Raw genomic sequence first — 24,439 nt, 5'->3', positions numbered from 1 at the left:
GAAACGAACGTAGGAACAGCTGCAGCAAATATACTCAGCTGGAACTGAAATCAACTGGAGAACATCAGGAATAAATTCCTGAGTATTCAGGACACAGACTATTTTTCCTTTACAAGTACTTCTGTTCCATTTTTTTATGTATACTACCAAAATGATTGAAATGCTCTGGGTTACCTTTTTATTTAACAAAAATAATATCCAACAGGAAAAATGACAAACCCATTGAGATTACAGAGAAACAGATTTTTTTTTTTTAAATTGTAATCTAATATCATGGCTCCTCTGTGCTGCAACTCACAGATGTCTTTACCTCACATGACAACGCTTATGCTGTGGAGTTCAATCAAGCCAGCTGATTTAGTTTTGTACAACTTAAGTGTTACCACTCTTTTCTAATTTTTTTCATAGTCCCTTAAATGTTGGTTGGCCCCTTAAAACATCTGTATCTTGAGCAGAAATCCTTCCCACCACCAGATGTTTGGTGTGTAGGATAAACCATTAACACAGCAGTCCCTTTGTGCTTCAACCACAGCCACAACCAGAGTCCCAATCAGTGCAAACCAGCAGACCGGTACCAAATACAGAAAAAACCCCAGAAATTATAGTCAAGATTTGCTTCGCAAAACTCATTCTCACCACTTCACCCACACATAGACCTATAAAAGGGACAATAACAAGGTTTCAGCACTCATCAGCAGTCCAGGAGGCCTCATAGGAGCCTCTTCATGACTCTTTAAACAGAGTCCAGTTCACTTTGTCGTCACAGCAACTCTTCATAACTCTGTGTGAACACCTGACAGAGAAGGAGAGAGACGTCAGTCACGGTGATTGATGCAGACGTCTGACTGAATGTTGTGAGCGTGCAGTACCTGTTCCTTGCTGCTTGGCTGTGTGGTTCGCCTCTTCTTGCACCCTGGTTTGCAGACGTTTAATCTCCTGGTCGTAGTCGGTCCACTCAGCCACGATCCTGACCGCAGCCTGCAGCTTAGGCTCCTTGGTCATGGGGTTGTTACACTAACAAGAAGAAAAGATTGGGGAAAAATGTCAAATACTATAAAGTTTGTCTTAGAGTCAACACTGATTTTTAAAGGGTTAATGGCACTATTACTCTTCTTTTATGCCCCCCCCCCTTTTAATTATAAAATATGCCTGCCCTCTAGTGGTTGACAGCAGGAATTGACCCAGACACCTACATATACACAGGCAAGCAGTCTCTGACATTACCAGATCTATTGTCTTGGCACTCTTCTTGGAGCTGTCGTCACACCAGGTTTCACACCACAGCCACTCTTGAGGCAGAGACTTTATGGGCACCTGGTGAATCATGTTGTTGGGAAGATCCTGAGAATCATAAATAGACAAACATGAGCAGAGGAGAGACAGGAACAGTGCTATAGTCCTTAGGATGAGATCTTAAGTACTCAGTGGACAGAGTCTCAGACCTGGTCGAGGTTGGACAGGCTGTTGGGGTCTTGGCTGAGGCCCTGGTACTGTCCCCTGAGTCGGTCTCCTGCAGCTATTTTCCTGAACTTCTTGAGGTCGACGACATACAGCGCGCTGCAGAGGACAGATGATGGTTGCACATGAAATATTCAAGAAAGTATGAAAACTGAACTGAGACAGAAAGTAAAAGCATCTGTGTGTGTGCGTGTGTCAGCAGCTGATAAATATTTTAAGTGTTGTTGACGCCTGATCGTAGCGCTGCCCCTGAGCTGTCAGCACGTACCTGATGTGGTACTTGCGTCCAGCGAGGTGGCTCGCCCAGTAGCCAGACTTCCAGAAGCGGTAGCCGTCCATCTCCCTGCGGCTCTCACAGAACGGAGTGTAACCGTACGGAGCTCCCTCCAGGTCCAAGTCACGCAGCTCTTTCAGGTCTGTGCGCACAATCTGAAGCAAAGGAGGCGACGGAGAGACACTTCAGACACATGCACTTCTTGGCATCTTTCCCTTAATCAACAGCAAATTTTTAAACAGTGTTTGAACCTGGTCAGCATCCACGAACAGGATCTTGTCGACAGCGAGGGGGAACAGCACATCCAGGAAGAGGATCTTGTAACCCCAGATGATCCTCTGCTTCTCAGTCTGTTGATGTAACCAGCGAGGCCACTTATACTGGACCAACTCGTACTGGAAACCATATTCTTTTGCCATGTGGGGGATGAACTCCTGAAACACGGTGGTGCATAGAACAACCTCAGACACTGACTGATATGCAATTCTAAAAATTACATAAAAAAAAACACAAACACCACAGATGGTTCTGACTTTGAATTTTCTACAGAGCTGGACTGCATGTACTGGTACACGTAACGAGACCTGCATAACTCATCTCCATCTACAGAACCTCAGGCCACGAGCTTATCAATCATCCTTTATGAGCCCTGACTCATTTATCTGTAAAAACCTGATCCTTGCTGCCTCAGCTCGATGTTCAGAAACCCTGTTTGAAGTTCACATCAGTGCCGGACAGAGAAAAAGCTTCACCCGTCAGAGAAAATCTCCACATCAATGACAAGGTGCCAGCTGATTTTTTTTAAAGAAACATCTGTGGGGAAGAAAAAAAATCCTGCCTTGAAAGTTGGAGACAGATAGTTCTTCAGGAACCAGAACTTGACAGGAGTTTTGGTGTTTTTCAGAACTGAAAGCATCATGATCCTGTGAGGGAAGGAAAATGAAATGAAAAGAAAGATCAGTGAAGTCTTTTTGCACATAAGAAGCACAGGGGTGTTACGTTTCTGAGGGTTCTGTTGGATATGACAATCCCCTTTGTCTGGCGTCACTCACCTGAGGAATCTCTCGTACAGATGCCCCGAGGCCACGGAGAAGATGTTGATCACATTGTCCTTATCCTGCTTTGGATCCTCTGCCTTCCCTCCACTTGTGAAACCTCTGAAAGACCAAAAGCATTATGTGTCAGTCCTTACATGTAGAAACAAAAATGAAGTAATTAGCTATACCTGGTCAATGATGTCCAGAAGCCAGTGTCATTTTCGTCAGTCCCGTCACTCAGCAGCTCCTCGTTGAACTTGTCTGGCTTCTTCTGGACCTGATCAACACAAAATTGAAACCAGTTCAGTAAAACATACACTGTGTAAAGTGAATATATCAACGTCAATCCATTTGACACGGTGACTAAATACTATAATCTGGCTCAGATTACTCAAGAATTTAAATCAGGCTTGAAGGAGTCAGCTGCCCAAGCTGAACTGGAGATTCTGCATTTGGTGCTCGCAAATCATTTCAAACTCTTTTAGGTCTGTATTTGTTTATGTGTAAAGACGACTGCTAAACATCTGTACAGGATTTGCTGACACCTAGTGGACACTGTTAGTCACCAATTGTGGCCATCCTCTACTAAGAAATGGAGAGGCCTGAATTCATTTCAAAATCAAGACCCATGAAGTGGAACGGTTCACAGAATACATCAACGCAGTGGACGATAACATCAAGTTCACTCAGGAGGACACCAAGGACAACAATCTGGCCTTTTTGGACTGCACAGTCCACAATGAGGAGGACAGGAGCCTACATGTGGAGGTGTACAGGAAAGCATACAGAGCAGTACTTGCTGTTTAATTTCCCACCACCCACTGGAACTTGAGCTGGGAGTCATCAGAACCCTGCAGCATGGTTTGAAAGAGGAGTCAAAGAAGGCACCTAAACATTCCCTTAACGCAGGTGGTGGACTCAGACAATGCAGCTTCCATCTATTACCAGGAAGTTTCACTCCAAGTCACATGTTCCCAGCAAGAACAAAGGGTCGTTAACCCGTTCCACCACCTCAGCTTCCCTGCAGTCTCATAGCTGTTAGCCACTCATTAGACACACCTGCACTTCAGAAAGCAGCCAGCTTAAAGAACACAGGTCAGTAATGGGAGACATTCATGAGCAATATCCATGAGAATCCCTCACAGATCCACCCACTGAACTCCTCCAACACATACTAAACCTGTTTCCCCACCCAACAGTTAGAACTCACTTTAACCTTTTGAATGGAAACCACCTGGATGACTGAGAACCTTGACATTTTCTCCTCAAACAATGTAATTTCAAGCTAGTTTCAAGATATATTAAGTCCTCTGTGCTGCAGTGACTGTGTCTATAAACAGCACCTCAAACATGAGAGGGTTAAAAAAACTAAACCTGACTTTAGTCATGTTTGTAGTTCAAAACTGAACCTGAATGTGGACACTTCCATGATATGTAAATGTCCCAGTTAGTAGTACGATTTTACCCATGTAATTTATGTACATACTATAGTATACAGTCTGAAGTCGACTCATTAAAATGTATGAGAAACTGAGGAGTCTGGATATTTTGCTCACTCACTCTCCATTTTGAATTTATTTGAAGACAACTAACTGTGCTGAAGGGCAGACTCCTGCCACTGTTTGCTTGCATTGTGCCAGACAGACAGCGCTGCCATCACAGGTGAACTGACCTTGACTTTAATGATTCTGCTCTTGAAATTGTTCAGCACGACTACAATGTCATCAGAGTCGGCTGGAGAGTCTGTGCCATCGTGACTGCGACAGAAGGAAAAAAAGAAAAGAAAAAAATAACACAAACATTAGAACCGAGAGTTTAGAAGTTTCAAATCTGAGACAGCATACAGAGTCCTCCACATTCTCACCTGTAAATCTTGTAGATGTCATCAGAGCGTCCTTTTCTCAGCTTCAAAATCCAGGAGCCGGGGTTGGCTTTGAGCTGAAAGTAACCCTACAGAGCAGAAAGACAAATGTGCTCGCAGTTCAGTAGCTTTACAACATAACAAGAAGCTCCGATCTCACGGTGATTATCTACCAAGTTTGCCATCACGATGGTGTCCACCATGACTGGCTCGGAGGCGGTTCCCAGGGTGAACTGGAGGCCACGTGGCGGCTGACCCGAACTGACGTCGAAACAATGACCTTCCAACAAAAGGTGCTCCAACTCGTACTCAGCTGCCACAATATTATCCACCTGCAAACACACGAGTCCGGCCAAGCAGAGTTTATTCAGTGCAGCCAGGTCTCTCTCTGAAGAGGGGGGAAACTCCCCAAAGTAATCAATAAAAAGGCTAAAGTGTGGGAGTCCCATCACACCGGACAAGCTGGGAGGCATTTTAAATAATCAATATACAGATGCACAAAATGACAAACTTAGTAATTTTTTATTTTTAATGTAGATGTTTTAACAAAATCCTTTAGTCCAGTATTTATTCACAGCTTAAATATTTGAGCAGTATTGATCCTGTTCCAACTCAGAAACACACGTTACTGTACCTCCTCCAGGTAAATGTTGTCCAGGTCGTACCGGGTGCGCACAGACTCAACCATCCAGCTCTCTGGTGTGTTTAGGTTCAGGGTGAAAAGTGGAGACTGAGGCATGTCAAGGAACTTGGCCATGGGGCCTGGAGCGAAGCTAGCATCGGCCTGAAACACAACTTCTGGCTCCAAAACGTACCTGTAAAAACTGAAAGACAGCACAGAGAGGAGTCAGAGGAGAAATAAGCACTTCGACTTTCAAGTTAGAATAATTTCCAACCTGTGTTCAGTTTCCTGCCGATAACTAACAATGTTGTAATGTAGCAGACTTATAGTGACGTTAAAAACATGAGCTGTGACGAGAGGTTGTTTCCTCACCTCTTGAGAGGCATTTCTGACAGTTTAGACTGGCAGTTCATGAAGACCCGTAAGTTGACATTTACTAGCTGCTTCAGGACCTGCAGATGACAAAGAGGGACAAAAGGAAAGAAATCAGAAATAAGATGGTCAACACCAAGCTTCCAAATAAGGGACCATGGACCACCTACCAACAGGAGAGGGGCTAATTTCTGTGCATCCCTGGTTACTGGATCGACCACAGCAATGACATCAAAGTAGACGTCTCCCTCTTTGGGGCGGATCTTCACAGCACTGCCAACAAATCAATGATCAAGTGAAATTCAGATTCTCCTGTTAAAAACATTGATTTTATCACCTAACCCATCCAACTTTGACTAAAAATGTTCTCTTCACACAACACATATGGCTTGTTCATATAAACTATGTGCAAGCATTACATCTGTACCTGTAGCGGTCATCTGCAAAGCCGTACTCAACCCGGGCTTCTCCTTTGGGCTGTGAGGAGAGCAGAGCGTCCACTTTCATCACAAGGTCACTGGCCCTGAGAGAAATGCTGCGTTAAAACTCAACACACCCTAAAATCGCTCATCTGTGTGATGCTCCTGAAATTTTTTTTTTTTAAAAACATACCTGTCCTCCTCAATTCCAAACTGCTGGACTTTGCTTTTGATGCGTTCACCAGATGTTTTAAGGATGATGTTCTCCAGGAGCAGAAAGTCATCCTGGTTGAACACCTCGTCCTCCTCCAGAGGACCTATGATCTACAAGGAGGAAATCATAACATTAACTGTGTACAGATGTACATAATTATAGAATACATTTGCCATCAATGCACTCATATGTATTCCATTCCTGTGACTCACCCTTCCGTTGCTGATCACTGCTCTCTGTCCTCTCTTCAGTTTGAGCACGTCTCTGCAGTAGGCAGTGTGGGAGAGCAGGAAGTCAAACTTGAGACCCTCATATGCACTTGTGAACAATGACAGATCCATACCCTGAAAGAAAAATAATGAACGATAAATAACAGATTAGCGTCTTTAATTTGTGCTTAATTTAGTAATAACCCCGTCTGATCAGAGCACAATATTCCAACAATAACAGTGATGCTGTCTGTAAACTCCACTCACCCCGACAGCAAACTCTCTGATGTTGGTGCCTCTCTCCAGGGCGGCTACAGTGTCCTCCTTAGCCATCTTGGTGATGAAGTTCTTGGCGTTGTTGGCAGATTGCGTCTGCATGGCGGCCCAGATCGCTCTGGCCACACGGCTCGTCTCAGCAGACGGAGCAGCTGACGGGTTGTTGATCATCCCCAGTCGGACATTGTTGCTGGTTTTCTGTAGAACAGGTGAGTAAGTGACATGTACAATAGCGCCCTCTATGGTTTCTGGTGTGCTTTTTATTGCTTTATGTGACAGTATTAAACGCACTGAAGAGGGACACGAGCTAAAATTATTTGTTGCAACTTTTCTTAGACTATTTTCTTCAAGTCATTAATTTAACCCTCATGCATTGTTCGCAAACACTACCCTAATGTGTTGTTCGGGGACAAAAACGTCCCCTAACTTTAACGGTTTTAAAAATATATTAGATAAATATTTTTTTGAAATTTTTTTGCATAGACCTTTTAATTAACTTCAGTTCTAATCAACAGTAGTGAAAAAATCATTTTCCCCCAGGATTTTAACCCTTTAATCACCAATTTTATGAGGGGTGGTGCTGAAAATTGAAAAAAAAAAACACAAAATGGCTCATTTTTAATAGAAAAGGTGAATGTGGACTGGATTCTTTTGAACCTTTATTACAGTCTTGGTCATGTCAAACATCAGTAAAAAAATTGACTTGATTGCATTATTAGTTTTTGCACAGCACTGGATTTTCTTTTTTTCTCCCTAATGTGTTGTTCGGGGACAAAAACGTCCCCTAACTTTAACGGTTTTAAAAATATATTAGATAAATATTTTTTTGAAATTTTTTTGCATAGACCTTTTAATTAACTTCAGTTCTAATCAACAGTAGTGAAAAAATCATTTTCCCCCAGGATTTTAACCCTTTAATCACCAATTTTATAAGGGGTGGTGCTGAAAATTGAAAAAAAAAACACACAAAATGGCTCATTTTTAATAGAAAAGGTGAATGTGGACTGGATTCTTTTGAACCTTTATTACAGTCTTGGTCATGTCAAACATCAGTAAAAAAATTGACTTTATTGCATTATTAGTTTTTGCACAGCACTGGATTTTCTTTTTTTCTCCCATTTTGTCCCATAGACTTACATTATAAACACACTTTTTTTGACTGCACAGCCATGGCACTACATAATCATGCATTCTTGATTGTTGGTGGTTTACCCTGTTGGTAGGAGGTAAAATTTGTGATTTTTACAGTTAACAACTTAATTACCATATTAACCCTTTACCTGCAGGCCTGTGCTCATGTAGTGTAGTTTCTGGCTTGTATATGGAGTTATAGGGAGTATTTTAGCACATAATTGTGTGTCTACACACTGTGTGTGTATGTTAGAGAGGAAGAGAGCCATTTGCACACTGATCTTGTTGTCTGTGAGTACACACAACCACAGAGTCTTCATAGTAAACAAAAACAAAGAAAGTGTTGCTATGCACGTGTGGCCCTTTGATGTCTACAGGTGCAGACTAAACAAAACAAAAAGGCAAGTGGTCTTACATGTGACCTTGTGGTCATTTGATGGTGAGAAGAGCAGAAAGCAACATGAAGAGAGGATTCACTTGTGCACAATCTCTGGAAATGATTGTGCAGCCTGGCTCTATGAAGGGCCAGGCTGTGAAGCTGTGAAGGCTGCACAAGTAGATCCGTCACTTGTTCACAAGCGAATCCTTCATTCGTTCACAAGTGAATCCTTCACTCATGCACAGGTGAATCCTCTCTTCATGCTGCTTGCTGCTCTTGTCACCATCAAATGACCAGGAGGATGCATGCAAGTCCACTAGTGTTTTTGTTTTGTTTAGTCTGAACCTCTCAGCATCAAAGGGCCCGGCACTTACTTTTAGGGCTGCAACAAATTTACTTTACTTTACTTTACTAAACTACTTTTAATACTAATTTTAGTAGGGGACTAAACTGTAGATTAGATTTGGTTAGTCAATGATTATTTATTATGTTATCAAGTTATCTATCTATGGTGTCTATTTAGTAACATGCACATGTACGTATGGTCGTGTGGAGCGCAACACACCATGGAAAAGGGGCACTTAGACCTCACTTAGACTAATTCAGTGATCTCAACTGAGACACTAACCTAAAAGTAAAGTCACTCTACTGGAGGACGTGTTTTCCGAAAGCTAAAAAAAAAAAAAAAACAGCTATTTTACCCATCCACAACTTCAGACGCCAGAACTCCTGGATGTTTTCATTTTACATGCTTATGCATCGCCGTTGTACGTCTGAATTAGGTACACTTCACTTACTTAGTAACTTTATTTTCCTGACTTTCCTTCCCTGACAGTGTGCAAATGGCTCTCTTCCTCTCTAACATACACACACAGTGTGTAGACACACAATTATGTGCTAAAATACTCCCTATAACTCCATATACTTAAGCCAGAAACTACAGTACATGAGCACAGGCCTGCAGGTAAAGGGTTAATATGGTAATTAAGTTGTTAACTGTAAAAATCACAAATGTTACCTCCTACCAACAGGGTAAACCACCAACAATCAAGAATGCATGATTATTTAGTGCCATGGCTGTGCAGTCAAAAAAAGTGTGTTTATAATGTAAGTCTATGGGACAAAATGGGAGAAAAAAAGAAAATCCAGTGCTGTGCAAAAACTAATAATGCAATCAAGTCAATTTTTTTACTGATGTTTGACATGACCAAGACTGTAATAAAGGTTCAAAAGAATCCAGTCCACATTCACCTTTTCTATTAAAAATGAGCCATTTTGTGTGTTTTTTTTTCAATTTTCAGCACCACCCCTTATAAAATTGGTGATTAAAGGGTTAAAATCCTGGGGGAAAATGATTTTTTCACTACTGTTGATTAGAACTGAAGTTAATTAAAAGGTCTATGCAAAAAAATTTCAAAAAAATATTTATCTAATATATTTTTAAAACCGTTAAAGTTAGAGGACGTTTTTGTCCCCGAACAACACATTAGGGGGTAAAATTTGCCCACAGTGTACCGTTGACCTATGAAAAATTTTAAAATCATATTAACACAATTTATGTAAAATTAAGCTTATTGAGGAAAAATGATTCAATTTGTCCACATATTGACAAAGTTATGGCCAAAATAAACAGAAAAATTTCTCTCAGAGGACAAAAATGTCCCGAACAACGCATGAGGGTTAACCATGTTATCAATAAATAAATAAATCAGGCAAAAACAGGAAATATTTGGTACCATGTGTCTGATGGCATCATAAAGGAGCTGGCGGCCGGATGGCTTGTCAAAGTCTCCGACCACCCAGAAAGTGACAGGACGAATGTAGCCATCATCTAAAAAACACAGAAGAATAAGGATAATATCTTAGATGAGGGGTCAGAAAAATACAATATAAAATCTTTGTTCCAAATACTATGTCTTTGTCAGACCCTGGGATTTGCAGCATTTCATTTTCATGCAGCTACGAAAATAAAGCAAAAAAAAAACAAAACAAAAAAAAACTGTCATGCTCTCCTTCAGAAAAAATGGAGTAAAACGTTGTTAGAAGGTAGTGAGAAGTTACGCAAACACATTTTTAGTACTTACATCCTGAACACAGTTCTCACATGCATAATTAGTCATTTGTGTCCTCTGAGAAATGTAACAGATGGATGAGTGGTGGTGGATTCACACACACACACACGCTCTTTTAAACGCTGCCAAATCCGTGGTTAACAGAAAACCGAAAAAAAGAGCAGCAAGTGAGGAGGAGAGGGGATAATGAGGAAAAGAAAGAGGATTACCATGCCTGTTGGTGGTGGTCATCCCTGATGCAGGGAGATTTTAAAAAGTACACAAATAAGAGGAGGAGGAAGTGAGGGAAAGGACAGAAGGAGAATAACAGCTTAGTTTTCTAAAGCTAAGGCTTCAAGCCTAAACAACAGTTTAGGCTTCAAGATGGCTAAATAATGGTTAAAAATAACTTCTGTTATCACCAGCTGCCGCACGGCCCTCACCTTTTTTAGTCATATAGTTCATGCTGTTGGCCACAGCGGTGCTCTTCTCCTTTGAGTCGAGCGTCGAGAAGCGAGCATAATCATCTATGAAGTGGTTGTCTGCAAAAAGTGTGAAGAGGATATTTCAAGGTAAAAGAAACACAAAAACATCACTAAATTCGACTAATCCCATCAGTTTACATCCCCAGTGTTGCACTCACTGGTGTCAGACAGGTCCAGGTATGTCCTGCTGGTGGACAGCACCCTGGGGTTGATGCGAGGAACGACGTTCGGCTGGTTCATGATGTAGTCTACGACATCGTGATCAGTAGCCAGCTCGCCCTACGAGCCACACAAGCAAATCCGCAGGTTGTTAAAGCAATACGTGAGCGGGGAGGACATTCTTCTCTGTTTCTGCAGAGCTGACAGTGAAGCTGCAGCGTTTATAGCTTCACTTATCCCTCACAAACAGATTTTATCACTAAAAATCCTAGACAGTGTACATACATTTGAATCCTGTAGGTTTTTTTTCCTTTTTATTGTACTACACTGTGTGGTAAGAACCAGCAAAAACCTTCATTTTATATGCAGACAACAGATTAAACTTTGAAGATGAATAAAAAAAAAACATCAGTCAAGCTTCAAATGCACATCTGTATTGTTACTATCAGCAGCATTATAGATGACAGAAAATGAATCCCCTTTTAAACCCCACTGTGACATCAATGAGTGTGTTAGTGTGTGTGCTGTAACTCACCAGGTAGACGGCTCTCTGGTAGAAGGAGGTCGTTTCCAGGATCTTTTGCATGGTGACAGTTTCCATCTCGTCCGGATCCAGCTGCTCCCGTTGGTAAGGAATGCCGTTGTACGTTACGACGGGCAGCGGACCCACTCCGGTTTGCTCATAGTACGCACGCCCCTCCTGGACGGAGCAGATGTTGGTCAGGAGTCAGGTTGGTTTTTGAAATTTAAGTAAGCTAAATGATTCTACTGGCTTACTCTTACTAAGAAAGTGATTTTTCCATCTTACTGTTATTAACAACATTCGCCAGCCCCAGCAACGACTCACCTTCCTGTTGCTGTCGTAGTTCGAGTCTGCTCCAAGGACGCTGCTGACCTCCACATAGGGAAACCTTTTCTCCAGCACTTTAACCACATCTCCAACACTCAGCTGTCCACCAATGGGCACGCGGTTAAACATCTAGAGACAGAGGACCGAGGTGAGGTTCAACACCTTTTCTTTTCTTTGCAAATTTTGGGTTCTTTGTAGAATGTTTGCACAAAATGGACTCACTGAGATGATGGCTTCAAACGCGCTCTGACTGTCCACCTCATCGGTGATGTAGTTGTAGGCCCGGACAAGCGCCACACCTGCATCCTGCATGCCGTCTATGTCATCTCCATCAGACACCACAAACACCAGCCCGATCCTAAAAATGCAATCAGGGACCAAATAAGTTTCAGAGAAAGTGTTAAAATGCAGAGTGTGTGCAGCCTGCTTCATCAGTATGCAAACAAACTGACCAGCCCAAGATCCCACATGCAGAGAGGTATCAAAGGTCTTTGAAACCTGCCTGACAAAACTCCTCAATTAAAATGGATTATAACTTCACATCCCAAATGACTCCAACTGCACTGCAGTATTTTTATTTTTGTGGTCTGTGCTGTGGAACAGCTCAATAAAAGCTGAACAATAAATAACCAATTCATGAGAACAGTTCATTCATGAGTTTTAGGAAGTGTACCAACCTGAGAGGGATGTTGTTGGAGTAAAACATCTCTGCGACACTCAGCAGTTCAGCAGCGTTCTCCTGGGCTGGGTCCAGAATGATCACCTGGAACAGACCCATGTTTTTTTTTTTACAAGGATTCAGGTCTCTCTGGATTATAAAGAGTCAGATTAATGAGTGGTGCTGTCTCACCAGATTGTGGAAGTTTTTGCGGATCTGCCTGATCACACCTGGGAAAGTCGGTCTGAGCAGCTCCTGCACATTGTAGGGCCACGAGCTGTACCTGTGGTCTGTCTCCAAATTGTTAATCCACTAAAAAAAATAGGACAAAAGAATTGAAGAGAAAATGTCTGAAAGGAGTTAAAAAAAAAAACAAGCGTGTTATCACGTGTGGGAGCAGTCCTTACACTGATGGCAGGGTTGCGGATGTCGACAGCGTAGTCGGAGTCAGAAGGATGGACGTTGAGCTTCAGGATGTCGTGAATATAGGGCGTGTCGACTAGCAGAGAGCGCAGACCCTCCATCACCCTTGTCTCACTGCGCAGCACCTCAAACACACTGAAGGAAACACGCAACAGAGGCGACTTATTGTGTGGCTGTCAAACACATGATTAAATCTAAGAGGTAATTCTCCCTAATAATAACAACAGGTAATGAAAAAGATAAATATGCTTTTAAGCATTTGTTAATTACCAAAATGTGTTTGTGATGTATTAGCAAATATTTCAATAACTGATGTGATTTAAGTATTAACAGAACATTAATATGTTTTTTAGGTAACACGACACAGTAATTTGTGGTTTCAGCTTCATTTTGTCGTGAAAGGGAGAATCAGCTGCTGAATAATTAGATGATTTCCTGATTGACTAATAAGCTAACTAATTGCCGCAGAAAATATGTTCAATTACTGAATTATGTTATTAAAGACTGTGTGTACCTGAAAATGTCTTGTGTGTCCAGATCTATATGCAGCCCGTTGATGAACAGGGCTGAGTCCCCGGGCTGCAACCCCAGAGTTCCTTTGAAAAACTGCAGAGAGACAGACATGCCAACATGACTAAACATCCTGTTCACATCCACTCTAATGTTCCACGCTCACTACCAACAGAGCGGATCACCGCAATGTGCGGCGTGTAACGTCAAAGCCGGCCGTCCCGTAGTCAATTATACCATAAAACTAGAAGCAACAGTCAACACAAAGCTGCAACGGGCCACGCCGACAGCTCCAAACAAGCACTGACAGCTTTGTTCAAAGTCCGTCTGTTTAGAGCAATCAAACTCCACACTAAACAAATCTAATTATTACAGAAAGAGTGTGTGAAATGTGTGTAAATGTGTGTGCCTGCTGTGTGTGGAAAAAAACTCAAAGTCGCTTTGGTGCGGTCAAATCTCATTACAGAAAACACAGACAGACAAAGACATCAGATTAATCATACACCAGACATTGCAATTACAACAAGACATGATCAACACAAATATTGCGCATCCCACTTAAACTGTGTATGTGTGTGTGTACGTGTGAGAGAGAGAGAAAGAGAGAAAGAGTGAGTGTGCGACGCAAGTGTCCAAACTGCTTCAATCAATAATCGTTTCTCACTGCAGGACTCTGTGCGCCTTCTGAATGAATCACCGATTCAGTAATTAGGATGTCTGCTCACCCCCCTGCACCCACCCAAACTCCTCTCTGCACACCAAGATAATGGGAGCTAAGCTTCAGGAGGGAGAGTGAAAAAACATTGACAAGAAAAAGGGGTGATTACCTTTTTCATTAGCAATGCAAGGCCAAACACATTGTCAAAACCTGAATGCTTTTCAAGTCAGATGCTGTTTACAATTTATCACATAATAAAAGGTGAGAGGAACAAAACACAACAGAGGAGGGCAGTTCTCATTTCCAGATATTTCCCTGAAGACAAAAGCTACAAGGCTGAGAGGCTGCGGTGAAGGCTGTATGCAATAATGTTATCTGTTTTTCTTTACTTTTCCTCTTTATTGGATTAGACTGGTAAACAGCTCAAACTAAATTATTCCTGACCACAAGACGACGCAGTCAGCAGGAGTACGAGCCCGTCCAATAACAAAGAGACTGGGGAATGAAAAGAGGGATGAAGGAGTCAACCTGCTGAGATGAAAAATGCTCCAGAGTTCCAGCAGAAACTGCTCTATTTAAAGGAGTAATTAATACACTAAAGTCAAACTGATGACATAATGATAGCAAATGTTTTGCTTTTCATCTTTTCTTTTTACACCAAAATCAACTAAATCTGTCACTTTTGATTGAAATGAATACAGTTGCTGTTGCTAAACCTTTGTTTAAGGGCAATTAAGAATGAATTCTTCAGTAAATTACTGCAGGACCACCCAGTCTGTGTCTCTATATTATTAATTAAGAAACCTTTATTAGTCCCACAATGGGGAAATTGCTTAAGGCAGCCCAGCAAAGAGTGCCATACACCAGTGAGTACACTGGAGGCTATGCAGGTAAAGTGTCTTGCCCAAGGACACACAACAGTGACTAGGGAGGAGTTGGGATCAAAAATCATAGAATGATGTTGGTGTCTGTGTAGAAGTTAGAAAAGTGTAGTAGATGAACAGACTCATACCTTCTGGTTCTCACCGATCTCTTTGCGAATGTCGGAACTGACCACGGTTTTTGTGATGGACCTGTGAGGGGGAAAAAAACACTCAACTGTAAAACTGTAGACTAGTCAATATCTACACTAACCCACATTTCTTACAGCAGTCACTGCTGTGTGTGTGTGTGTGTGTGTTTCTTCTCTACCTGGCTTTGGTGGGGAAGTTCTGACTGAGGTCTTTCATAACATTGAGGGCATCAACAGCGGGAGCAGCAAGAATGCGAGCTGCTGTCTGGAAACTCAGATCTATAAAAGAAAAAGGTGGGTGGATGGTAAGGTAGGCAAAAAAAAAGAAAAATGTGAAGGAGAGAAATGAACAAAAGAAAGGAAAACAAGTGGGAATATTTGTCAGAATCTGTAATTGGATTAAACAATAAAAGAGGCACAAAACTGGCAAAAATAAGACTTCTAAACAACCTAGCTGCTGTTGAAACATTCAGGCGGGGCATTTCTTTAGCATGGACACCATATGCTACTGTTACCATGTTACCATGCTTGTCTTACGTCTGCGGCTGTACACAAGCATTACAGCATTTAAAGCACATCTACAAATGTAGATTATAACATAAGGCTGTATTCATACACATGCAGAAAAGATGTAAGAGCATAATGCGATTCGGTGAGGCAGGAACAGAAGGCAGTATAAAGGGTTATTTCGATGCAGTGAGCATCTCTGCAATGGTGTTTTAGCCTGTGTGATTATTAGCCCCTGGAGGTCTCCCTCTCTTTGTAAACAGGCAGAGCTAATGAGCCCCAGCGGGTTAGAAGATAAAGACAGACGCCTGCATGACAGCCTGACAGCCAAGCTCAACCCCCTCATCTCCTCACATCCTTTATTCTGCACAATCAAAGCAGCTGCATGCTCACATCCTGACCACACCTACAGAGAGAACGGAGACTTTTTAATGCATGCAGTTGGTCTATAAAATACATCGGAGCAGCCACCAGAATCAACTCCTGTGTGTGTGTGTGTGTGTCTAAGAAAATGGACAAAAATCAAAACTACATACAGTTACACCTGCGAGAGTGAGTTTCACTGCTTAATCGATACATGATGTTATCCTAATCAATAATGCTTTTATGTTGCAGCACAGACGACGCTCTCGTATCTTAAAGGTATCAAGAGAACACTGATCGACCACAGTCATTTTGTGGAGATCGTTACATTTCCCCCTGCAAGTTTGATTCAAAGACAAAATGACATCACACTAAAACAACAGAAGCCAAACTTAATGTGATTTTTATGATCAATATGTCAAACAAAGGATGATTTCAATACTTTAAGTGTATCGAGGGGAAGGATAGACAGTGACGTATTGTTGCCTTTTGAACCGGATTTCTGTAAATTTGTACAGTTATAAAAGCCTCTTCGGTTCAGGGAACAATTGATCTGGTTTTGATGAGAACGACGCCATTTGAACATTATCTACTGCCGGCCGCCGCTATGACTCTAATGGACACTGCGGTCCTATAATTGATACACACAGGTGTTAACTGTACGATGACAGGGCCCACCAGTTACAAAGGACAAACCGGTGTAATACCATGAACTGTTTGTACTGACTAAAGCAGTCATTCAGTGAGAAGCAGCAGAGAAACTGAACGTTTGCTGATGGCTGAAAGAGGAGGACACTGATTGGACTGAGACCCACCTTGCATTTGCCAGACTTTGAGAGGTGCCATCTCGTTGGTGCTTTCTACTAAATGCTTCCTCAGTTCTTTTAATTGTTCTTTGAGCTCTGGGTAGAGGGTCCTGGTGAGGACGGGAAAGAGAGAGAGAGAGAGAGAGAGAGTAAATGCATCTGCTAAATGACTCAATTACTAATTAGGTGGTAGAGGAGCTGGATACCCACATCGATTTGGGTATTTTCAGGTTAGTTTAGCAGAAAGGTGGTGAGTGCTTTGAAGCAGAACAGCTTGGATAGATTGAATGGGGTCTGTTTCCTGGAACTAATCCAAGATTTAGATTTTTATCATTGCCTGACACAGAATCACTCACTTGAGTTTGCCAAAAAGGAATCCTTGGACCTCGTCCACCGGATCATTCTCCCCGATCATTGTAGCATTCACCTCCGCCCCTGAAACCACAATCGATTAACTCGATATTCACGTTAGGACTCTTATGGGATTACACCAGAGTGGGCTTGTGTTCATCAGCACTGTGTGTGTGTGTGTGTGTGTGTGTGTGTGTGTGTGTGTGCGCACCTTGGACTTGTGTGTCGTCCTTTGCCTTGTACTCCTGGTTTTTGATGGCCAGCTCCACTCCGTAACCAGACAGATACACTTTCTTTTCACTTGATTTCTGAAAGGAGAGACAGAAGCATTGTGAAGCGACAAGAGGGGAGAAGTCCTTACCCGTACATGACAATGCGTCATGAAGGATGTATTCAGAAAAGGCATTCACAGTCAGTTCAGACACCGATCAAAATGTCTAACTGTACTCATCTCTACAAACCCAATTTCACCTGCACCACCAACACACCACTTCTATCTTTCAAGTACAGACGACCAGCTGTTGCTTGCTAAGTACAGAAGCAGGTAACTGTCCCCTCAGTGGCCCTGCAGCAATGAAGTAAAGAGTAAGAGTTAAGTGTTACAGCCTTTCTAGAGCCCGGAACTTCATGCCTAACAGACAGATGGTGAGAATAATTTAGCATAATCAGGGGGAAAAAAATAAACTTAAAACATAAACTTTATTAGCATGCAAGTGGAGAAGCAGTCCAACTTCAACTTGGCATGATAAACTGGAGAGGCACTTTTCATCCCAGGTGTAAATGAGGATTCCCTTAAAACTGCATGAGCTGGACACTTTTTATCATTTTGCTTCCTACACATTCAACAATACAGTACATTCTCATGTAGGTGATGCTCAGTGCATTTACTTCCTTCTATCAGCTGCAGTAAACTGGTATATTCATCAAATCTATCATGTATGATCATTGTTATTGAATTAATGCAAAAAGACCTACATCAACATAATGTCGGAGGACGTAGGTCACCAATCCTTCGCTGACTTTGGATGATACGACTTGGTGAAGCCGCTGGAAATCTGGTTTCCCAAACTCAGCGTACAGAATGACAACAGGAGCATCTGGATTTGATCCTGGGTATTTATGATCACCTTTAAAAAGGTACGGCTTTGGCCTAAAAAAAAAAAAAACAGACAATAATGTCATTAGTAAAATCTGTCAAGATTTAGTTTGCTTTGTGTGTGTGTTCACTTGTGTGTGTTACCTTTCAGGTGCAGTTTTCAGCAGTGTTGCCAAGCTTTCTGTATCACAAGTCTTAACTCCATGAACACTGAAAAAAGCTGAGCAGCCAGATGGAGGAGGCTCAGTAGAGGCTATCTAAGATGTAATAAAAACTCAGCATTAGCAACATTATCCTCCTCACGTCCAGACACAAGTATTTGAAAGCAAACATCCTCCTGTTACCTGTTGGAAGGAGTGGACTGTTGCAGAGTAGGCTCTCAATGAAAGGGCAAACTTCAGCATGTTCAACTGAACGGAGCTGAGCAAGGCACTGGCTTTCTTCACAATCAGCTCATAGTAGGCCAGATCAGTGTCTGTGTGAGGACGACAGCAGCATGATGATCTGTATTCAAATCTTAAAAACACAGCTACAGCAGTTGGGTGTTGTTGTTGTCGTTGACACATGTGGGAATGTAAATAAACAGAACAAAAACACAGCTTGCAGCTCCGCTCTATTATGTTATTGCTTGCTCAAGTACTTGGCCAAAACACTGACACTGCAATTACTGCCATGATGCTGCATACGCATCATAAATTCAGCGGCTCGCAGCACCCGTACTAAAAGTGAAATCAGGTCTAGAAAGTGTGAAGCAGCTTTACTTTACCATCATGCTCTCCCTCTATGTTTTGAGTGGCCTCCACAAAGTCCCAGAACGTATCCTGGCTCTCCTCTGCCAGGAACTCACTGGAGAAAAAGAATACGAAGGTGGCAGTTTCATAAGCTGCAACATATTCTGTGTGCCAAAGTCAGAGAGCACTGTGAGCTATAGCGCACAGTAAGGCTGTTAAGCATTCTGCATCTTGCTCAAGGACACATCAGTGAGACATAAGCTTAAACTCACTCAGAGGACAATCTCTGTAATGACCCCGGGACATTGACTTATCCATTATCTGCTTCTGAAGTTTAATGTCAAATATAATATGGCTAAACAGAGCGGCGCAGTGTCATACCTGGCCTCAAGCAGTAGAGGAGTTTCAGCCCATTTGGTTGTGAGAGTGGTAGTGACAGCCTTTGAGTCTGCCCCAGACACTGCAGAGAACAGTGAGAGCAGCAGGATCCACAGAAGCCACATCTTCAAGCCTGCACGCAGGAAACACAGGAGGGGACACACTCAGTTAGGAAGCGAGAGAGTTTTTAACCTGTCATAACACTTTCATTATGAATCCATACACATATTATATATCACTGATGCCTTGGGCCACGGTGGGTTTTTTTTTTTTAAATGACCACAGAGTATACAGAGTGGTGTGAACTCAAATTTCTGGCCACATCATTAGCTCTCAACTATTCAGTTACATTGTCTGTGGATAACAGGGCTTTATCAGCTTTCCACTGAATCACATTATGAGAATATGCTCATATCCTGTTATCAAATAAAAGGTCTGTTCTCCAGATGAATGCTCCCATGCAAGCCGTTTAAATTAAATCAGAGAAAATGACCTAATTTGGTTTGGAGTTTGTCGTCATATAATACACAGCAGCAGGACAGCTTTCACTGCCATAACATGTGACACATACTAGCATCAGAATTATTGCCAAAAAGTACACACAAACACAGCAGGATACCGCTAATTAGCAAACACACTTTTCAATGTTTTATCCAAGGCAAAGTGCCAAACACTCTACTCTCTATACGCTCTAACTGTGCATGTTTGTATAAATATGTATGAATAACCCTAAAACTAAATTCCACAGATAAAACAAACGGTAGCTGTGTTGTTTAAATGTCAAGTAATTAATCGTTTGATTAGGAAAAAAAGTCTTACATTTGTGTGGCACCCAATTATTATTAAAATATTTAATTATGAAATGAACATTACTAAATAACTGTCAATGCTGCATTGTTGACACTTTTCTGCATTTTATTTTTGTAACTTTAAAAAAAAAAACAACTTTGTGAGCAATGGTACAGTTTCAAAGTCACATGACCACAAATTAACCAATGAACGGTGACCATGGTGCCATACCTACAGCGCACCGGATCACGGAACTTGATGGGACAAAAAGTTGCATAAACAGCATGGGATTCAACAAACTGTTTCTGTGGCTACATTAACTCCAGATTAATGTGGACCAACAAACAAGCTCTGAGGGACAGCAGGAAGAAGGACCGCCAGATTCAAACCGGAGAAATCACGACTTCATAATTTTACAGTTCTACCCCAAATTTTACACAATACTTTAGTTGTGGTATAACAGAACAGGATTTAGTCCATATGTTGGGATTTTTTTACTTGTAAACAAAAAGCCTTATGATCACTGTCCAATAGGAAAGTTCAGCGTGGCTCATCTGTCCAATGAGCGCAGAGTTTGGACATCCGGATTGTTTCCAATGACAATCCTCAGAGCTGTCATATTAGCGGTTACCATGAGCTAACTGCTAATTGTAACCACGTCGTCCGATGTTTTTAGATGTTGGTTTTCTATACAGACCTTAACTTCTGTTAGATTCACATCCAGAGCCTCTCAGCAACTTGATAACTCACAAAGAGCTAACGCTACCTGAAAATTAGCGCTAGCTAAAAAGCAGCAAGAGCTAGCCAATCGTTCCTGCACGAAACACAAACAGCCTGCTTTTAATCCTTTCTGTGTGCCCGCCGTTAACCAATATAACAGTCTATATAAAACAATAATAAACAGGTCTTGAGTTCTGTCATCCGGACCTTTTAAACGTAAAAAGTAAGATTTATTCTCACCGAAGCCGGCTCCGTAGCTTCCTGCATCCATGATCCGCTGGGAGTGGGTGGGCCCTTTCAGCTGGATTAGGTAACCACTTTTTTTGCCTGTTCAAAATTCACTAAAATCCTCCGAGCACTGAAACTGAAACGTGACCTGAACACAAAATTGTACATTTTACTGCAAGATAATTAAAAATTGAAGAGTGGGGAAACCAATTAACTTCACTGCCTAACCCCTGTCTTCCAAACTAAAAAAATATATAATTAAATGAGTGTATTTTTTTAAAACTTGGTTTAAACTTCAATTTATTTTTGACAATATATTTAGTCTACTACATATTATTTAATTTTAAGTGCCACACATAAACAGAGTTTACATTAAAACTAACATAGGCCTATTTGTTGTATCATATTAAAAACAAAACAGAACATGTGCAGTATGTGTACATGTCCATATGTATTTGTCATTGCAGCTGTTAATCTGAACAGCAGTTCAAGGAAATGAGGCCTGCTGTATATAGAGTGTCATGGCCATGAGGGAAATAAATCCTGGATTTAAAACGAGTCAAACTTGTCCCTTTTGGTCAAAAGTTTCTGTTATATGATAATGAAAAAGTAGAGAAGCTAAAACCACTCTTATTTTGCATAGGGGCACCTGAGATCATTTTGTAAATCATTACTTTGAGTTTGTGTGATATCGTTTGGATAGAGTGTCCCTTTGGGGCAGATTTGATAAAATGTGCCAGACTTCCCTTTTTACCTGTTGTGTGGTCTTGATAAAAAGAAAATGAAAGATATGGAGACAGTGTCCCAGGGTACACAGACATGGCTCCTGCTTTTTCACTTACTCGGTCTGAAGCCTAAATTAAATTGGACAGCTGATCCTCCAGAGGGAGCAGTTCCGGGGTTTGATTTAACATTATATAAAAAGCAGCGACATTAATTATCCTGTTGGATTTGACCTTCACTTTGACGTGCACATGCAGACACCTTGCACAAAAAAAATCCACCTCAGCCCTGTCAGAACAGGCCCAAACGTCCTGACTACACAGTCCTCGCAAGCATAGCTAAACCTGGCCTCACACATCCATACACACACTACCCACAGGGCCTGTTCATCTGTCAAAAAGGTGACATCTTCAGATGAATTATGGGAGATGGTTGTCATCTTCTCTGGGGTCACATGCGAAATGGTGAACCCGGGATGTGGGCTCCCTCTCTTCACACTATCACACGTCAGCCATTTTAGAGGTTGAAAGCCTCGACGGGGGACCAAAACGACCTCAATTAAACCTCTATTAATATTAATACATTTTGTCGTTTCACGTGAGTTGCTGCTAATTAAATGTGTCCCTGGCTGCATAATGGGGGTCAGCAGAGGTCTCCTTACATGAAGCTAATTCACCACATTACAGCCACAGAACGCTGCGCTGGTCCAAGCTCAAATAACAGCTGGAGAAGTGGGCAGCAATGTTTACATTGTTTTTTTTTTTACAGCCACACATAAACACACAATTAAGATGAGTCACTTGTGTGCACAGTAACCTTTACAGTCACTTCATGTGTGTAAAAATAATATATTACTCCTCTTACCGTGTTTTGCTCTGACCTGATGTTTGGATCCCACTACATCAACATTGATCAGACTTTTATGTCGAGGTTAATAAGTTTGCAGGTCTTTATGAGCTTCTGGCCCACAGCTGCACGCACAAACACAATAAACACACACATTTTAGACCTTAATAGGATTGTGGGATTCCTCGGATCAGAGTCCCACTGGTGTTAAATCAGCTCTGCCTGGGAGGTTGGGTTCTTGAGTTCAATCCTGTCATATCACAGGAGATGATTTGTTGTTGACCTGGAAGATTAGCTAGACCCAGTGTGGAAGGTCAGATAACAGCCCCAGATGTCCCATCTAATCATATTTATTTTATTGCTGAAGGAAAAAACTCTGCTCTCTCTCTCTCTCTCTCTCTCTTCGCCCTCTGCATTTACCTTCTGACAGAACAGGGTATTAAAACTCTGCAAACTGTTTGTGCATAGAAATGTATCTGCATTGTATATTTGATGACGAAGGTCTGTGCCATGCCACAGCTGGAATTCACTCAACCAGAGACAAAAGAGTGAACTCCATTGTGACCAGTGCCTGTGCCAACAGGGCAATCCTCCACAGCTACAATAGCCTGGCTCTGATGCATGTAAAGGGAGGCACTCCACATGAACTTATCTGCAGAATTCCACACTGGAAATAAGCAATAATAATGCCAGAGCTTCTTTGTTTGCATGAAAGACACATGGGAGGATGCAATGAGGAGCTGCAGCCAGTTTGACCTCCTAATAATGGACAGCAGCCAGAGCCCATACAATCAGTCAGAGCTGGATTTCCCACTGCAGCAGTGAGTGAGCACTTTTCTCCCAAACATGCATATGTTCAGCCCAACAAAAGCTGCCCAGCTCTCTGCAGTAGCTGAGCCATTATTGTTAGTTTAGTCCAGCTGCACTTGAAATGACAGCGACCCAGAGCTATGTGCGGGATTAAAAACTGCGTTCAGTGTAATACACGATTTGCCAGCTGCCAGAGAGGCTGCACAGCTCTTCCTTTTCTCTCCTCTCATCCTCATCGCCCGTACACCCTTGCTCTTGTTACTGCCTGCTGCTCTCCTTCCAGCCAATTGCCTCTGCCCATCACTGGCCAGGCAAATTATCCCCCCCCCCCCCCCCCATAACTCGTGGGGTCAGAGTTGAAGCTCTCTGGTGTGTTGATGAGGTGGGGTGAAGGCCTGTGACTCTGCTGCCTCGCTTTGCATGCTCAACCAAGGACAGGAAATTATATTTACACTGATCCGCTGCCATCGTCGATGTTACTCGCATACCTGCCAGGAAGAAGCATATTTGTCTGCATATACCGTAGGTGTGAGGCAGGCCAAGAGTGTCCGCAGATTGAATTAGACTGTAGATCACTGCTGACAGGGCTGAGGTTGTCATTAGAGAGGGGAACAGGCTGCTTTATGGGGTCACGGTCCTGCGGTTGGTGTAGGCGAGTGGTAGAAATGTCCTCTAGTTACAAATTGGCCTGTGAATGGAAGTGTAGAGACCTGGAGGGCAAAGCTTACAAATTACTGATGAATATGCGACCAGTTTTCAAGTTCAGCTCATTGGAAGTCAAAGGGGAGATGTTTTTTTTTTTGTCCATAACTGCATGCTTAATAAGAGTGAACATCATCGATGAGATCCAGTGACAACCACAACACAGTCGGGTCTGTAAAAATGAAATATTTTAATTGGTGGCTTGATGATTCATTTTTGCAGTCATAAGAAACAAACCCAGAAAGATGCATACAGAGGGAGCCAGAGACAGACTGCACACCAAATCAAAAAACAAGTCTCTATCACACTCTCTTTGACACATCCAAAAAAA

At 42.1% G+C, this 24,439-nt stretch overlaps 1 protein-coding gene across 2 annotated transcripts; it reads right to left on the bottom strand.

Moving 5' to 3' along the window:
• Nucleotides 1–102: 102 nt before the first annotated feature.
• uggt1 (UDP-glucose glycoprotein glucosyltransferase 1) lies at nt 103–21,100 on the bottom strand. 2 transcript variants are annotated; one of them, XM_028395131.1, is made up of 41 exons: nt 21,040–21,100; nt 19,294–19,423; nt 18,948–19,027; nt 18,526–18,656; nt 18,326–18,438; nt 18,061–18,235; nt 17,297–17,393; nt 17,091–17,169; nt 16,744–16,844; nt 15,238–15,337; nt 15,059–15,119; nt 13,393–13,484; nt 12,863–13,013; nt 12,648–12,767; nt 12,475–12,560; nt 12,020–12,155; nt 11,795–11,926; nt 11,483–11,647; nt 10,947–11,067; nt 10,747–10,845; nt 10,534–10,557; nt 9,989–10,083; nt 6,734–6,940; nt 6,470–6,601; nt 6,237–6,367; nt 6,052–6,147; nt 5,795–5,897; nt 5,625–5,704; nt 5,265–5,454; nt 4,804–4,962; nt 4,634–4,719; nt 4,442–4,526; nt 2,958–3,046; nt 2,785–2,889; nt 2,571–2,655; nt 1,984–2,166; nt 1,727–1,887; nt 1,443–1,557; nt 1,225–1,341; nt 870–1,014; nt 103–793 (listed from the first exon to the last, which is right to left on the bottom strand). In XM_028395131.1, exons 1-41 carry the CDS (start codon nt 21,068–21,070, stop codon nt 774–776), a joined length of 4,608 nt encoding a protein of 1,535 aa, XP_028250932.1. In that variant the 5' UTR covers nt 21,071–21,100; the 3' UTR covers nt 103–773. The 2 variants fall into 2 exon arrangements, with proteins under 2 accessions (XP_028250932.1, XP_028250934.1); XM_028395133.1 differs by lacking the exon at nt 10,534–10,557.
• Nucleotides 21,101–24,439: the final 3,339 nt, after the last annotated feature.

This window comes from Parambassis ranga, chromosome 22, assembly GCF_900634625.1.
Source record: "Parambassis ranga chromosome 22, fParRan2.1, whole genome shotgun sequence".
Taxonomy (NCBI): Eukaryota; Metazoa; Chordata; class Actinopteri; family Ambassidae; genus Parambassis; species Parambassis ranga.
This window is presented reverse-complemented; position numbering and strand designations above follow the sequence as displayed.